This window comes from Taudactylus pleione, unplaced genomic scaffold (genome assembly GCF_031769625.1).
Source record: "Taudactylus pleione unplaced genomic scaffold, aTauple2 ptg000085l, whole genome shotgun sequence".
Classification (NCBI taxonomy): domain Eukaryota; kingdom Metazoa; phylum Chordata; class Amphibia; order Anura; family Myobatrachidae; genus Taudactylus; species Taudactylus pleione.
Genome location: NW_028284487.1, coordinates 3,094,901 through 3,112,944, shown reverse-complemented (window position 1 = coordinate 3,112,944; position 18,044 = coordinate 3,094,901). Strand labels below are relative to the sequence as shown.

At 46.6% G+C, this 18,044-nt stretch overlaps 1 protein-coding gene across 2 annotated transcripts in view; it reads left to right on the top strand.

Moving 5' to 3' along the window:
- SART1 (spliceosome associated factor 1, recruiter of U4/U6.U5 tri-snRNP) overlaps positions 1–18,044 on the top strand; it is a 58,554-nt gene that overhangs the window by 12,566 nt on the left and 27,944 nt on the right. For both annotated transcript variants that reach the window (XM_088468313.1, XM_088468314.1), the window contains exons 8-15: positions 29–125; positions 228–373; positions 470–676; positions 870–976; positions 12,452–12,576; positions 12,780–12,901; positions 17,407–17,577; positions 17,682–17,792. In XM_088468313.1, coding sequence (XP_088324439.1) covers positions 29–125; positions 228–373; positions 470–676; positions 870–976; positions 12,452–12,576; positions 12,780–12,901; positions 17,407–17,577; positions 17,682–17,792 — 1,086 coding nt within the window. The remainder of the gene's footprint in view (positions 1–28; positions 126–227; positions 374–469; positions 677–869; positions 977–12,451; positions 12,577–12,779; positions 12,902–17,406; positions 17,578–17,681; positions 17,793–18,044) is intronic.

Below are 18,044 nucleotides of genomic sequence, written 5' to 3'. Positions count from 1 at the left end.
TCATTTATGGATCCATTTCTCCTTTTAGCATTACACCTCAGAAGATTTGCAGGGGCTGACCGTAGAGCACCATACAGAGTCTTTTACTGAGGGGAAGACTGTAATTCTAACTCTCAAGGACAAAGGTAAGGTGTCAAACATTTGGGTAGAAAGCTGGGAGGAAAAATGTTGTGCAAACTTATTGAGACAAACAAGTTTTTGCATTCACGTGGTGCTTCTATACCTAGGTGTTCTTGATGAAGATGATTCTGATATCTTGGTTAATGTAAATATGTTGGACAAAGAAAGAGCAGATAAAAATGTAGAGCTTAAGAAGAAAAGACCCGATTACAAACCATATGAGGAAGAGGAAAATGTGGATGACATGGTGATGGTAAGTGTGCACTGCTTCATGTAGTACAGTTGCCGCTTTCTGTCCATTACATTTCTTGAGGAAACCTGTTTTGTTTGTTTTTTTTATTTTCTTTAGTTCCGACACAAATCTGTACTTTCCAAATATGATGAGGAGATTGATGGGGAGAAGAAGAAATCATTCCGCTTGGATACTGGTGGAACAGCAGATGGGTCTTGGGAGAAGGAGCTGCAGACTATTCGGGAAACCTTACACAATCAGGCACAAACCCTAGAACTTCCAGGATTGAAAATTGCATCTGAATACTATACACCTGAGGAGATGGTAAGACTTGTAAGCAAATGCCTTGTAAATGGGTTAGCTAGCAATGAAGACAATGAGGAGAATTCGCTAGGCTCCACATTTTGCTGATGTAACAATATTGTTATGGCTGCAGTTTGAAGGCCGATTTCCAAAGGTTCAGCGTTTCCCAATATGTGTTTTGCGGGAGTAAATGACAGTTTGGTTTTGTTAAAAGGTGTCCTTCAAGAAGACAAAGCGCCGAGTGAAAAAGATTCGCAAGAAGAAGACTGATGACCTCATACTTATAAAACCTGATACCCGAGAGACTGACTTTGGTTCCAGGTAAGCTGCAAACACCATTTGTTTCATTGTTGATCGTCCTTGATAAATTGTATCTGTTTGTCTGTTAGTCTAGGATAATGTAAAATGGCTTCTATCTTAATATGTTTATCTTCTTCAAAGTCCATAGGCTCCACAGGGAGTCCTTGAGGTATAGGTGATGGATCTGGATCCGGGCACCACGCAGTTAAAGCTTTCAGCTCCCTGGGTGCACTGGTCCATCCTCCCTATACCCCGAGCCAGAGACACCTCAGTTTCATTTGTGCCCAGCCGGAGTCGGGTCACCTTTAACTCGGGGGGCTGCTTAGCAGCCATAAAGCTCATTTTTTTTTTTTTAATGAGTTTTATTAGTTTATTTTACTACTTCAGAGCGCGCAGCAGTAGACTGTCCATAGGATGTCTGCGCTGCCGCTCCGTCACACCTCCGGCGCCGCCACACCAGTACTGATCTGGGGCTCTCGTCGGGCCCCAGGGGTCTGTGCTAGGAGGACCCAGACTGCACCCGGACGTAATGGGACAAGTAAGGCGTGTCACCGCTTGCGGTGACCCGCGTATTGGAAGTCAAATCTCCGGTCTCAGGGGACAGACCGGAGGTGCTGAGTGTGGACGCAGGCTCCAGCCATCGCGCTCCAATAGACCACAAGGGATGTTTTGGTGTGGGAACCAGCGTCCCAGGGGAGACAGCCTCCCTGTTTAAGCGGCTCCTCTCCCCAGCTCAGGGCGCCTTTCCTCTGAGGTCTGGCTTCTCTGAGCTGCTTCCTCCTGCGGCCACGCCCCCTCTGAGGTCTCCGGCGGCCATTTTCTTGGTGGTGCAGTCGCAGATCTCTCAGGACAGCGCATAGTCCAGTCCCCCTGCATACCTCTCCCTCGGGTTAGTGTATGTAGCGCTATAGCCTCCCCAGACACTGAATCTGGATGGTTGATTGTAGTGCCAATTTGCAGTATACCTGCATTGTATGTGACTTATGCTGCTAGTGCTGCCTGTCTGTGTCTTTCTTTCTTTCCAACCTATCGGCTTATATCTATCCCTTCCCGTTACTTCTGCCCTAATACAGGTGTAGTTAGGGTGGTTCTTTTACCTCACATATATAGTTGACAATATTTGTGAGGTCTGTCACATACTGTTGTGTGCTGCAGTGTGCCATATTTAGGCAGGGGTTCCTGCAGCTTATCTAAGCGTCAGACAGGGTTAGTGGTTCGCATACTTTGGAAGTGGGTCCCTGCAGCTAGTCCAAACATCAGTCAGGACTAGTGTTGCGCTATAAGATAGATAGATCTATCTATCGTGAGTCAGACATGGCTGACCAGGATATCGAGCACGATGCTGCACCCACTCTGCTATCCTGCAGGTTATGTGCTGCAGGTTTCAGTAAGGAGGGCTTGGTTCAGGATCGTTTATGTGTGAGGTATATCAACTTCCTGGCACCTCGAACCCCACAACGACAGGACAGGAACCCCCTTGGGCTGCCTTTTCTCAAGTCCTGGCCTCCATTGCGGGCTGCCTGGAGATCCCGGCAGTTTTCCCCCATATGGGGTTACCTCAGCAGGCCATCTTTCCCTCTTGGGGTATCCCACAGATTTCTTCTTCAGGGTCCATAGGCTCCACAGGGAGACCTTGGGGTATAGGTTGGGGAACCAAATCCGGGCACCACGCAGTTAAAGCTTTCAGTTCCCAGGATGCACTGGGTCCACTTTCCCTATAACCCCGCCCCCGAGCCAGAGGCACCTTAGTTTGAGTTGGTGCCCGGCCGGAGTTGGGTCACTGTTATCGCAGAGAGACTGCTTAGCCGGCCCTAAAGCTATTTAATTTTACTTTAGTTTAACTATCAGAAATCATAAAAAATATCTCAAGAGCGCGCAGCAACCACTCCGTCAACCCGCCGGCGCCGCAATGCCAGTACTGATCTGGAGATCTCGGCGGGACCCCGGGGTCCGTGCTAGCCGGCCACGCGGGCTTCCCAGACTGCGGCCGGATGTACAGGGACAATGAGCAGTGATTGCCCCTGGTCTCGGGATAGACCGGAGGCTTTGAGGTGGACGCAGGCCTCCCATACCCTGCGCTTCCACTAGACTGCAAGGGACAATATCAGCGCCGGAAGCCGGCGTCCCAGGGGTTAATAATCAGCCAGCCAGGGGATACAGCCTTCCCTGTTGTGGCGGCTCCTCCCCTCCGCTCAGCGCGCCTTTCCAGTCTTAAGGTCTGGCTTTGCTGAGCTGCTTCCTCTGCGGTCTCCGGCGGCCATTTTATCTCTATGGTGCATCGCAGATCTCCTAGGACGGCGTTTAGTCCAGTTCCCCTGCATACCTCACCTTTTGGGTCAGTGTACACAGCGCTATAGCCTTCCCAGACACTGAATCTGGGCAGTTGATTGTAGTGCCATTTGCAGTATATTGTATGTAATGTTTATATTTCTGCATTGTATGTGACTTATGCTAGCGCTGACTGTGCTTTTTCTCTCAACTGTCATTATATCTATTCCTTTTTTTTACAATCTGCCAATCAATGTGTTGCATACGCTGATAGTGGGTCTCTGCACCTAGTCCTAGCATCAGTCAAGACCAGTATAGCGCTGCTTGATATTTCCACAATAATTATTAGTCAGATATGTCTGACCAGGAAGTGGAGCACAATATAGCACCCATTTTGCTATCCTGCAAGTCATGTGTTGCAAGTGTGAGTAAGGAGGATTTGACTCAGGAAAGGTTATGTATAAGGTGCCGGGTCCCTTAAAGGACCCCCTTGGGTGTTTTTTTTTTTTTTTCTCCTTCATCCACTAGGGGACACTGGAGTTCAAGACAGTGGGGTATAGACGGTGGTAGAGTAGAGCCTGGCACTTTAAAAAAATCTAGAAGTGTGACTGGCTCCTCCCCCTCTATGCCCCATCAGCCCCAGTTTTTAGAATGTGCCCGAGAGAGCCGGAAGCACATCAGGCTGTCTCCAGCCTTTTTTGAGTATAATTTATTTTATTTTTTTAGAGCTTTTTATTTAAAGCATTGAGGACAGGCAGACTGTTTACTGTGGCAGTCTGCCTGCTACGTGGGAGCCGCCGGGAGGGCACCACACGGCTACTGCAGCCTGTGTCCGGTGACCCTGAGGGGGGACTTTAAACAGTCATCGGACTCCATGAGGACCCGACACAACTGAAACCGGTTCGTGTCCGGGTTTCCTCATTTGCCCCCCAACCCAGCAACCCGGCCGCAGCAGTTTGTAAGTATATCCCACCACTCCTGACTAGCTGGAGCGGTGGGCCAAAACGCTGGGCTTAGGGACAGCGCGTGCTGCGCGCTTGTCATACACAGCTCCTTCCAACCTGCCACGTGGTGGTGTCGGAGCTGCTGACGAGACCCGCCGCTGCACTCAACAGTCAGCGTCAGGGTCTCTGGCTTATTCCTAGCCATCACCCTCTTAATTGAAGGAGGGGATGGAGCGCGGCCCCTGCTACATCAAAAGCGCGGTGATGCCGCGGCGGTCACTGAGGGCTACTGCTCCTCCCTCCTCTATATAGGAGTTGTAATGCTGGGTGAGTAGATCACACAGTAATGACAGACGCCGCACTGCTGCTCATTAGGCTGCTCTTGTTGAGAAAACAGCGCTGACAGGCGAGGTCCCGCCATCTGCCACAAGCGGTGTAAGGTGCCGGCTTCGGAAGCCAGACGAGTCCCTCTACAGGAGGCAGTGCAGCGCTGACAAGCAGCGCGGTCCTTGGCCCCTGCGCAGAGTAGGCTGCTCTTGTTGAGAACAAGGGCTCAAACTTATAAATAAGTGGAGATGAGCCTTACAGTGCGCACGCGCATATATAAAAGCCGGTATTATGGAAAGGGCGCGTCATGCATGTTAGCGGCGCCATCTATAGTCTGGCCCGTGCTCTCCCTCATCTGAGAGCAGCGCGGTTCTACCAGTGCTCGCTTCAGCAGCTAGATTAGCTCTATAGCAGGGCTTTAATGTTATAACTAACCAGCAGCTCTCCTCTAATGTACAAAGGAGGAGACGCCGCGACCCTATGCTTTTTAGTGGCTGGGCTGACAAACGGAGCGGTGTCATCGCACAGCCCCCGGACGGGCACTTAGTACTTCAGCGGCGGCATGGCTTCCTCCACTAACGTGTAGCAGCCTGCTTTTGGGGGTGTTTTCCTGTTAGCGCAGCAGCGCACACATTCTCTGCATTAGTCCCCCCCGCGAAGAGGCACCCGGACGGAGTGCTGTGCAGACTGCATGAGGGAAAGCATTCCTCAGGGTGCACTAGCTACCCTGCCTAAATGAACATTGTTACATTGGCTCACCTTAGTCACTGTTCTGGTGCTGCTGCCAGAATTTATGGTTATAGCATACCCTTAACCCAGGGTTAGCAGATTATTGCGTCCCATACCCAGGTTATGGCTCACCTTATAGAGGGGCAGTACTCTTCCCATGCATATATGTGGCAGCACATATACTAACTTATAGGCTGGTCTTTAAAAACTTCTAGTTCTCACCAGCCTTCTGTGTTTACCTTAGAAGGTATGCATATGTGCATCTATGTAGATTATATTTTAGGTGCTCCATTCAGCAGCACATACAAGAGGAAGTTAGTTACTGCCGGTGTGGGGGTTGGCATTACTGCCTCACAGCATGGAGGTTGTCTTTTTGATTCCCGCTTTTAAAGTAAGTAACCAGTAACAGAAGGGTCCCAGGATAGTCTGGGATAGCACGCTGCTAAAATATCCTGCTTCCTATGCCGTAGCAGAATGACGACCACAGGCGGCACATGAGCAGTTCCCCTGCGTGGAGGTAAGCCACATGTATGTATGTATGTATGTATGTATGTATGTATTTGTATTTTATACTAAGCCCTGCTTTAAAATATATACATGTCTGGACTGAATTTTGTCTTGTGGCTCAATTCCTTCCATAGCTCTACTATTGCTCATGTTCTATTTTCAAAATATTATCGTCACCTACTAATCTTGTATGTAGGTATGCATGTTTGGAGATAAATATCTATCGCTTCTTATCCTTACCATAAAGGTAGAGGTAGGATCTGTTATCAGTTTTATGTTACATAGCATAGTTTAAAATATCTGCGATTGGAGGCTGGACTCTCCTGATGCGGTAGTTAATACAATAACTCCGCTTTACACCATCTGTCCCTAAGGTTTTGTATGTGGGTATATACCTATATTCCACAGATGGGAAGCCGCCTGGGATTACCAATAGCTGTCAGCTTTATCCATATATATATATTAATGGCGGCTCTATAGACTAGAGTCAAGTTCTGCAGCTTACATAATGATAGTCGCAATTCCCTAAGGCATTGCTTCTATTATGAACCCTATACATGACTGGGGCCTTCTTGTATGTACATGTGTGTGTGTGTGTGTGTGTGTGTGTATATATGTATATATGTATATATATATATATATGTGTATATATATATATATATGTGTATATATATATATATATATATATCATATGTACTTTAATCCTCCTGGGGTTATAGTTCTGTTCTTGTCAGTCCCTATCTATGACGCCCCCCTTTAGGGTGATCTATGATTATTTTCAACTTTGCACTTGGTAGCAAACTTATAAGACACTAAGAAGGCGGGATATTTGTGTGTGTGTGTGTGTATATATATATATATATATATGTGTGTGTGTGTGTATATATATATATATATATATATATATATATATATATATATATATATATTATAGCATGCTGATCTCCTGAGGCAGGACATGAGCGCACTGTCTATGTACAGGTACCCTTCTCCGTATAGACTCCATATTATTGTCTTGTCACATATCTCAATACATGAGTGTCTAAAGGGCCCCTAGGTACACTCTATCTGTACATAGAGCATTCAGGTTCTATTCCATCCTCACGGCTTCATTTGTTAAATTAAATGAAGGCCTAGGGCCACCCGCTGATATAGGCAGGGTCAGGCCTGGATTGTATTAGATTTGTGGGCGTAATACACACTTCACCATTATAAGTGTTAATGTACTGATACTTACACAAGCAGACCGTTTTCTGTTTTATGAAAAGTTTCTATATGGATACACATCCCTAATATAACCAGCTCATGTGCAGAGTACTGTTGTACAACCTTCTTGTCTCCACTAACATTTTGCTAGTTTATACAGTGTTTTCTACCTCAACATCTCCAGGCTGAAGTCCGTGCTGTAGAGCATAGGGTCTTAGCCCACTGAAGCTACTCCCTATACCTGATGGGGCAGGTTGCTGTGAGATGGAAAAGGTCAGTGACATTCTACATAGCGTCCAGAGGGCTTTTGGACGCTCATAGGTAAGCGGGCTTACCCCACTAATGCCCAACCTGACATGGCATAGCCGTTATTCTCTCTTATGCACCCTAGTGGTGGTCCTAGCAGCCATCCGCTCTGTTAATCAGTTGGCTCTACATTTTAGAGCTTCCCTGGTGCATAGTTTTAACATTGAGATTAGTGACACTATTCTACTAGAATCTGTTGACTGGTACCTGACTGGTACTTTCAGGGTTGTCCTAGTGCTCTAGCCTTGCTGTATGGAATGCTTCCCTATATTGGTAGCTCTCCCTGGGTGGCTGTTGCATACGTGCTCTTTAACTGCTAGGGTATCCTGTGTGTTTCAGAATATGTTCAGGCCAGCAGTTGGTACTGACTATGCACTTCTATCATGTTGGGAATTGTCTGTTGTTTTGGAGTTTGTGGCTGTGATTTTCTTTTCAGCTGCAGGTGTTCAGTCGCTGTTTTCTACTCTGTTTTCAGAGTGGGGTTCTGCTGTCAGACCCTCTGAAGGTATTGTAATCTCAATCCTCTAGATGCTGCCTCTGCTTCGTCCCCAGTGTGATGTCCACTCATGGGAGACTTCTATGGTCTTTTCCTTCTGCTGGTTTACAACTTTGTAGTAGTTGGACCTCCAGAATGGTTGATGGTGACTGTTCGGCCTTGACTTTTACCTCCCTGCAAACTCTTTGTTAGGAGTCTGTGGACAGGATCAGCACTGTTTCTGTAGATTGGTATCGTTATACTTGTATCTATATGATTATGTCCAACAGTGCTGGTTTTCTACTATCTGCAACAGCTGCAGTTTCCTGTTTCCGAATCTGGTACGGTTTTCTCGAATTTTGTTCTCGGGTTACTGCCCTTCTCACATGGATTCTGGTTGGAGCTCTCTGCTCCCAATAGTCTGGCTTGGTCTGTTTTCAGCTGAGTTTACAGTGTTCTGATGCTTCTCACCTGAGGGTGTTTTCTCGCTAGCCACTTATTCCATTCTATTTACGCTGTAAGTTGTGGAATTTCTGTGTCTGTTCCGCTTGGAGTTCTTATTGTCTCCTGGCTCACTACACTTGATCCTCCGCTCTTGCCTTCCGTTGAACCTCTGGTTCTTGGCGGTCCCTGTTTCTGTTGGCCAAAGGGTCGGCATGTTCTCCGCGCTTCCCACCCAGGAGGTTGGCTTTGGTACGTCCCCACTGTCTTGAACTCCAGTGTCCCCTAGTGGATGAAGGAGAAAACAGGATTTTGGTACTTACCGATAAATCCCTTTCTCCGATTCCACAGGGGACACTGGACGCCCGCCCAGCGCTGCGTACCTGCCAGTTGTTTGGTTCCTTCTATGGTTGTGTGACTGCATAATTCCCTGCAGTGGTTTCCTCTGTTCTCCTTCAGTCGGTCTTGTTCCGTTCTGTGGTCTTCTCCTTCTCCTTGTTTTCCTGTTGTCCTCCGTCTCCTCTCGGGCTCAGTTCTTAAACTGGGGCTGATGGGGCATAGAGGGGGAGGAGCCAGTCGCACTTCTAGATTTTTTTAAAGTGCCAGGCTCTACTCTACCACCGTCTATACCCCACTGTCTTGAACTCCAGTGTCCCCTGTGGAATCGGAGAAAGGGATTTATCGGTAAGTACCAAAATCCTGTTTTTTGCTCAGACCCTGGCCTCCTTTGCGGATTACCTGGTGGCTCCCACACTTGTCACCCACTTGGGGTTACCTCAACATGCTATCCTTCCCTCTCAGTTCTTGCAGTCTACCCCTGTGACACACTGTCGCTCCCTACCAGGGTTTTTCACAGTACATGCAATCCCCTCAGGTACCACAACAGTCTGTCATTTCCCTTGCGAGAAGGACAAACCTAAGAAGGCGTCTAAACGCCCTGTGTTGTCTTCCCACTCTGCACTGCTGTCTAACACAAATCGTCAGACAAGGGAGAGATGGCTGATGTGTCTGACTCTTATTCCTTTCATTACGAGGGGGAGCCTAAATCAAGTATTAATATCCCTGTTTTGGTGCTGGCGGTCAGGTCCATCTTAGTTATAGAGGATGTCGAACCTGCACCTAAATCAAATCGCTCTCAGTTTAAGCAAGTTAGTGTCTTCGGCTGTTTTCCCCCTCTTCGCCATGTTATCCACCCACTGGCCAGAGGTCTGGCAATCGCCAGATATGAGGTATCGCAAAAGCGTTTGGCCATTATGTTGCTCATTGCAAGTAATAGGAATCACTTGGTGGATTCTCGTGTTACTCGTTTGATAAAGAGTGCTACTACGCCTCCCATCCCTTCCCCGAAGGTTTCTATGGATAGGAAGGTGGAAGCTTGGCTGAAATCATTGCACTCTCTTTCAGGGGCTGTTGCCTGTCCAACCATGGCTATTGCATGGGTGGCTAACGCTATAAAGAGCTGGGCTGATGCATTTGAAGACCTTTTTTTTTTCCCCTCAGAAGCTTCTGGGGATCACATTCAAGATGCAGTTTTCTATGTTGGAGAAGCAACATTGGATGCCAGTCTCCTAACCTCCTGGGTTTCGGCCGCGACTGTATCTGCCCACCATACCCTGTGGCTGCGCTCATGGAAGGCAGATGTGGATTCCAAGATAGGCCTTAAAGGATTACCCTATAAGGGGGATATCTTGTTTGGCCCTGACCTTGACGAGATTGTAGCAACGTTGGCAGCATAACAAACTGCATTTCTGCCTTCATCTACTTCCACTACAAGGCCTCGGACTACATTTGTTAAGTCCTTTTGTCCTCAAGGAAAGCCTAAAGGCCAGTCCTTTCCTAGGTAGTCTGTCTCCACGAGGGCCGCCATACTCAGAACCAAGCAAACCTGGAACATCAGACGCCCTGCTTCTAAACCTAAGGATAACCCTCAGCCTGACGGGATAGGTTTTCATCAGGGAAATCCCAGAGTGAGAGGCTGACTACTTCAGCTTGCCGAGTGCTGGTGTCAAACCACCATGGATGCTTGGGTAAGAGATGGGTTCTCTCACGGGTACACCCTCTCATTTCTCATACTGCCTCCCCACCTGTTTTTTTACACAGGCCCTCCTTCAGGCCTGAACAAGGCCTTACAAATTCAGAAAGCTATACAGTCCTTGCTGTAAGCAGGGGTAATTATGCCAGTCCACCTATCTCAGCGAGGAACTAGTTGTTGTTCTACTTTCTATCCCTAGGCAGTCAGCTCCCAAGTCGACTGCCAAGCCTAAGAAACAGGCCTGGAGCACCAGATGTCCTACTTATAAAGCCAGAGGATAAACCCTCAGCCTGACGGGACTGTCCTTCCTCTGGGGGATCCCAGAGTAAGGGGCCGGCTTCAGTTCGCCCAATGCTGGTGTCAAACCACCAAGGATGCTTGAGTAAGAGAAGTGGTCTCTCAGGGGTATGCCCTCTCCTTTCTTCGAAGACCTCCCCGCCAGTTCTTCTGTACAGGCCCACCTTCAGACAAGCTCATGGCCTTGCAGATCCAGAAAAACATACGGTACTTGCTGTAAGCAGGGGTAATTGTGCCAGTCCCACTGTCCCAGTAAGGGACTGGTTATTATTCTACTCTTTCTAGTTCAGAAGCCGAATGGGTCTCATAGTCCTATCCTCAACCTCAAAATATCCTGAACAAATTCTTCAGAGTGCCCAGGTTCCGGATGGAAACCCTACGCTCCATCATACTGGCTATGGAACCTGGGGATTTTATGGTATCGCTGGATATTCAGGACGCATACCTTCATGTCTCTACAATGCCCTCTCACCATCGTTCTCTCCGGTTTGCTATACTACAACAACACTTCCAGTTTCGGGCGCTGCCCTTTGGCCTGTCCACAGCCCCACGGGTGTTTACCAAAGTTATGGCCGTCATGGCGGCCCACCTGCGGAATCAGGGTATCCATCTATTACCATACCTGGACGACCGCCTCCTGTTAGCAGCTTCTCCCGAAGTGCTTCGCCACCACCTGCAACGGACAATTGTGTTTCTACAGGCACACGGGTGGTTAATCAATTGGAAAAAGTTCTCCCTGAATCCCTCGCAGAGAAAGATTCATCTGGGGGCGCTCCTGGATTCTCAACAGCAGAGGATCTTTCTGACTTCAGACAAGATATCCACTTTACAGCTACGAATACACAGATACCTACACAGCCGCTGGGTGTCAATCCACTCAGGTTCTGGGATCCATGGTATCTACCTTCGACATGGTGGAATATGCTCCATTTCATTCCAGGCCTCTGCAGGGGCAGATCCTCTCCAGATGGAATGGATTGCCCAACCGGATCAAAGCTCAGACCACAGTGCTCTTTCCGAAGGTACGTCTGTCTTGGTGGCTACTGACATCTCATCTAACCAAGGGTCGCCCCTTTTGGATCCCGGACTGGGTACTCCTAACGACTGGCGCCAGTCTCCGGGGCTGGGGTGCAGTGACCGGTCCGCACTCATCAAGCTGGCCAATCATAATTCACGGGAAACCCGTGCAGGTTCAGTCCGACAACGCCACCACGGTGGCTTACATCAATCATCAAGGCAGCACCCGAAGTCAGGCAGCAATGGCAGAAGTGTCACGCATTCATGACACGCTGTTCAGCTGTGCATGGAGGCTACGTGGTCTTCTGCCCAGACCTTTCTAAGGTTCTATGCCTTCGATACCTTTTGCCTCTCAGGATGCTTCCTATGGGCATCGGATTCTCCTCTCAGCGCAGGAGCGTCCCCACCCTATAAAAGACTGCTTTGGGACATCCCCAAGGTCTCCATGTGGAGCCTATGAACCCTGAAGAAGAAAATGAGTTATGGTAAGAACTTATCTTTTGTTAACTCTTTCTTCGAAGTCCATAGGGTCCACAGGGCACCCGCCCTGACTCACCTGGCTTCATATGGGCTATGTTCTGGTCACCGTTTTCCCGTCTCCTTCTCTGTGAGAGTGTGATTGGTGAATGTTCCAGTCTTCCTCCTCTTCTATCCTCCTCCGGCCCTTAGCTTATTACCAACTGAGGTGCCTCTGGTTAGGGAGCGGGGTATAGGGAGGATGGACCAGTGCATCCTGGGGACTGAAAGCTTTAACTGTGTGGTGCCCGGATCCAGATCCATCACCTACACCCCCAAGGTCTCCCTATGGACTTCGAAGAAAGAGAGTTAACAAAGGTAAGTTCTTGCAGTACTCTCATTTTTTGCATTAGCTTGTTAGGTTAGAATTATTCAAAATGTTATAAATATGCACAGCTATAACTTTCCTTATCCTGCATTGCTCTGTTTAGATCGCGGGGACGTGGACGTAGATACGTTGATGATTCAGAAGACGAGGAGAAAAGTGTGGCGCTCAAATATGTCATGACACAATCTGATGACCTTCGTTGGGAGAACATGGAGATTAGTGACCAAGGTGAGAACACTGCAAAAGAATTACTGATCTATTTTGACTTTCATACTTTTCATATAGTTAGTATATAATATATTTAGTATATAATGTGTGTGTATTTGTATATCATTTTCTACAATATAGACCTCTGCACGATGTTATCTTCCTTATAATTTTCTTGAACTGGATTCTGACTTGTGAATTCTCTTCCTGTCCCTTTTTAACAGAGGATATTCCAGATTCTTCAGTTGTTGTGGACGAAGATGAATTGGAAATTGAGTTACAAAAACAGCTTGAAAAAAGTAGGCGGCTCAAGCAGATCCAGCAGCAGAAAGACAGCAGTGAGAAGGTGGGAGTATGAGTTGTACCATTCATTGGCTCTTGCAAAAGACCACTGAACTTGACATGCACTTTGTTTTTCCAGTTCTCCAGAAATATTTTTGAACTAAAGACATTTGATAGTTGCTGGGTTTTGTTTCTCCAACAGTAGGGAAATGGAGGGTTATTTTATTAATTATTTTTTCATTCTATTTTTTTTACTTTATTGATGGACAATGTTACTTGCATCATGGCAGGGTGTGTATTTCTAGGAGTATCCCGCTTGGAGAACTCAGGAACTGATTGATGATACTGACTGTCAGTAGAAGTAGCACTGTGCTAGCATCAGCATTTGTGCAGTCAGCTTGTCTTCAATGCTGCAGTTTTTCTCCACAGGGCTTCCATAAGTCCACCTTCCCAGGACACCTAGTTGCACCCCCTAGGACTGATACCCTCAGGCATGGCATAAGTCAGAGTGGTTATGGACCTTTGCACAGTCTGTGGACTGCATACTACAACTGCTTATCATGGCATGAGAGGCCATGAGAAATCTTTTTCTCTTTGGAAATGTTTAAAGTTGCTCCTACCTCTGGGCACACTCAGCGTTGAAGTGTTGAGCACCGTCTGACAAACACTTATCATCCACTCTGAGGCACACTGCTACATTGGAGGGAGGCTCAAAGGAGCAGACGCACATCTTCAGATGCAAGTTGTTTGTAGTGCTGGCTCCAACCCCTCTACATCCCACAAGCGAGGGAGGAGCCAGGTGTCTCACTTTAACTTCTGTACCCAAGAGAACGACATCAACCTATCTAGGCTGCTGCGGCAGTTTAGGTTATTAAACAGAATATCATTTTTTTCATTGAATGAACTCCCCTAGAGGGAGTAGGTGGCGTTCACAGCAACCAGTCTGCCATGCCTGCTTCCGCAGTTTATCTGCTAGTGTGTGGTGATTCCAGGCACTGCAGAGCCTGGAACCAGCAACTTGTTATGCAAATTCAGTTACTCCTTTGAATGACACACTAATTTCAAGTGCAAAATCAGAAGATTTTGAAAATAAAATTGTCCGATTTAAAATATTACTCACTTAAAATTTATAAGTGTGAGTGATTTCTCCCCCTCTATCCCCCAGAAGCCCCAGTTTTAGAATCGTGTCCAAGGAAGCCAGTTACTTGGGGCTGAGCTCAGCCCAAACTTAGTATTTTACTTTTATTTTCCATTTATTTTCATTATATAGCTTCCCACAAGCACTGAGCGCAGACTGACAGATAGCTGCATCTGTCAGCCTGCGACATGGATTCATCAGGGGACCCGCCACCACTAATATAGAGTGGGGATCCGGGTCCAAGGCACCCTGACCCTAGCTCAGGGAAGGGACAATGCCGTAGCCTAATATAGAAGCTGCGTCCATGTCACCTTGCCTACCGCAGACCTGATGCTGGCAGCAGGTAAGTAATGCCTGAGATTGCTTAAACCTGCGGTATCTTCCCCCCCCCTTTTCTCCCTCAGCCCTTACCGATCTCTCTGAGAGACCTTACAGCGCTGCTATTGCTAAGCTTGGCAGGCTCAGTGTACAGAGCTTCCTGTACAGTGCACCTGCACTTGTGTGTGTTGAGGCTCTTCCGGGGCAGAATTTTTACAGAGGGAGAGGGCGCAGAGGGTAGACTGTTGGCAGCGCTGATCGTAACAGTGCTTAGCTGACAGCTAGCATCAGCAGCCCCTTATACAGTGTGGCTGTATCTGAGGGAAGCCATTATTAAACACTCGGCGAACACTGATGCTGGCGCTAGTGGGGGAGGAAGGGGGTGGAGCCTGCATAGCATGCCTCGGCAGTGTGTCAGACGCTGAGGCAGTGCATTTATTGGTTCTCCCTAGCGGGGGAAGGACCAGTACAGCCCCTCTGCACTCTCTTCAGCGCCATTTTACATGGAACAAGCGGTTAAGAAGAGAAGACAACAGCCTTCTGCATAGCATCGTCTGATCTCCCACAGCAGACAAAGCTGTGGCAATAGCATTCCAGCACTCCCTATTTAGAGGTCGTGAGTACACTGGGGTGCCTTCTGGGCTGCTGAGTGAGAGGGAATTTACAATTTACATTGGGATGGGATATGGCGACTCCTCTCCCTCTGTACCCGGTGGTTCCTCTCCTTATCTGGGTGTCTTTTCTGTCTGTGTACAGCATCGTGACAGATAAAGGGGAAGTTGCTAAAGCAGGGGTGGGGAACCTTTTTTTCTGCCGTGGGCCATTTTGATATATATAACATTATTCGCGGGCCCGTTGCAGACTACAATTTGCAGAACCCCCTCCACATCGGTTTTTCACCACAGGTCTTCCCGTGTCTCAACAGAAGCAAAAGGTGCTTTTGCAAGCAATCCATAAGTTTGTGGATTCCGAGGTTCTGATACCTGTTCCAGCCCATCAGCGTTGTCTGGGATTCTACTCCAAACTCTTTGTAATTCCGAAACCAGATGACTGTCAGGCCTATTTTGAATCTGAAATCGTTAAATCTTTATCTGGTGTTTTGCCGATTCAAGATGGAGTCTCTTCACTCAGTGATTGCAGGTTTGGAACAGGGGGAGTTCCTAGCTTCAATGGACATCAAGGATGCTTAGCTCCATGTCCCCATTTGGAAGCCACATCAGGATTTTCTTCGATTTGCTGTCAGAGAGGAACATTTTCAGTTTCAGGCTCTGCCCTTTGATCTGACGTTGAGACCTTGGATCTTTACCAAGGTACTGTCGGTAGTGATCGCTCATCTCCGATTGTCACAATTGTTCCGTATCTGGATGATCTCATCAAAGCTCCATCTGTTCAGATTCTCAACGAAACATGAAGCTTTAACACACCAGGTCCTTATCCATCACGGATGGATAATCAACTTTCAGAAGTCCAGTCTGATTCCATCACAATGCATCCAATTTCTGGGAATGATCTTGGATACGACTGCTTTAAGGATCTTCCTTCCGGTGGACAAGACTCAGGCTATTCGTCAGCTTTTCCTCCTGGTTCTCAGGCCGAAGCGGGTGTCCATTCATCTTTGCATTCGTCTTTTAGGGAAGATGGTGGCAGCTTTCGAGGCTCTTCAGTTCAGAAGATTTTATTATTGTCCTTTTCAGTTGAATCTCCTGGCCCAGTGGTCCGGAGCACATCTTCATATGCGGCACGATCCATGCAACATTAATACATCTCACCCAAAATTTTTGCAAACTGCTTGTCCTGTTTAGTGGGTGAACTGCAGCAATGTCCCAATTCACAGAATAAATATAAAAAAATATATTTACTGAAGTCCCATACAATAAACACAAAATATTAAATCTAAAACTACAATGTAGTCAGACATCACAATATACGGATCCTGAAACCAAGGCTCCCTAGGCAGAAAGTATAGGTTCTATTGTTAGAAACTGTTAGGATGCATTGGTGAATTATGTATAAATTGAGCTGTAGATAAATTATTGGAAATCCAAACATTGCACTTGTTAAATATGAACTTCTGAGTATGTGAGAACACAACATCTGGTATAAACATCTGTACAGCTGCTGTGGAATTACACATCCCAGCATGCTCTTCAACTGTTTTAGCATGCCCTAAAAGCAAGACTGGCAGGGCATGCTGGAATATGTAGTTCCACAGCAGATGGGTGTTGCTTACTCCTGGTATAGTTTATGCTGGCTACAATATGTATCACTTTAATCTCAGAATTTGATGTAACAACCATAACATTTTCTTCACTCTCGTGTTACTCCGCTCTATGTATGCAATCATTCTATTTGTTATTTGCTGGTAAATGGAATCTCCCCTGATAATTATAAATAGTGATTAAATCTCCTTCACTAGGAGAAATGGTAGGGGGGGGGGGGGGTTCCACCCTATACATTACTGGGTGGGTGCAGAATGTTGCAATCCTCTTAGGTAGAGAGTTTGACTTTACACATAAGGCTGGTGTTATAGCACCACTATTGCCTTTGGCTCTATGTGTATTCATACTAGAGCTTGACAATATGGTGGATAAATCCATGCAGTGGTATGTCACTGGTTTACTCATAGTGGGCAGTGTGTGCATGTCTAGCTCATGGATAGCCATAGAATGACCAGGGATAAGGGACTGGAATAACTTTGTTGTGAGTACTGTAAGATATGAGAGCTTTGTTTGCTCTGGTAGAAGCTCTGCTAAATTTGGATTGTTTTTGATGTTGGTGACTTGGGGGTCCCTCATTATGCCACTTGTGCCTATCTAAAGGTTTTATCTGTGATAACTACATTTGTGCTGTGAATATTGTATGAGCTGTATTGTCTCCATGATGCATGTGACTCATTCTCTTCTATATGCTTAATGTAATAACTGGTATATTATATTATGTGTTTTTCTAATGTTTGCTTATTGTATTTTATTAAAAAAAAAATACCATTTGTATTCTGAAAGAACAGCAAATGTTGACGACTGGAGAGTGATTTCTGATAAATGTATATTTATAAAGTTACCAGTTATACTTCATTGTGCCTTTCCTTTATTCCTCTGTTTTTCTCTTTCTAGATTGTTACAATGGTAAAAAAACTAAACACTCAGAAGAGTCAAGATGAAGATGAAGACGACGATAAGAAAGGATCCATTGTGTTCAATGCAACTTCTGAATTCTGCAGGACACTAGGGGAGATACCAACATATGGGCTAGCAGGGAACAGGGAAGATCAAGAGGACTTAATGGTATGGGGCCTGGTGGCTGGAAGACCTGGTTTATAAGGGCTGATCCCATGTGTCACTGGATGATCTCAGGCTTCCTTTCACTGCCATCTTGTCTTCCCTCGCAGGACTTTGAAAAAGAAGAGGAGGAGTCTGAGAATGAAGGTGGAGACTCTGACGGAGATGAAAACCTTGGCTGGAGTATGGTGAACCTAGATGAAGAGAAGAGCCATCAGGATGTAAGTTACAGAACAATAATTATTATATTTTTTACTACAATTTCCACTGTAAGATAAAGTGCACTAACAGGTGGGTATAAGCCAATTACAATTAATATTTTTTCTTTATAGTAGACCCTTATATATTTCTATCAGGAATGAAAGCGGCGCTTTCATGCACACCTAGTAGATATAGTACGTAACCTGCTTCAGATGATTGTAGTTAGACATGCAGTTTTGTTGAACATGTGCAGGGTATATTTGTGCGTCGTA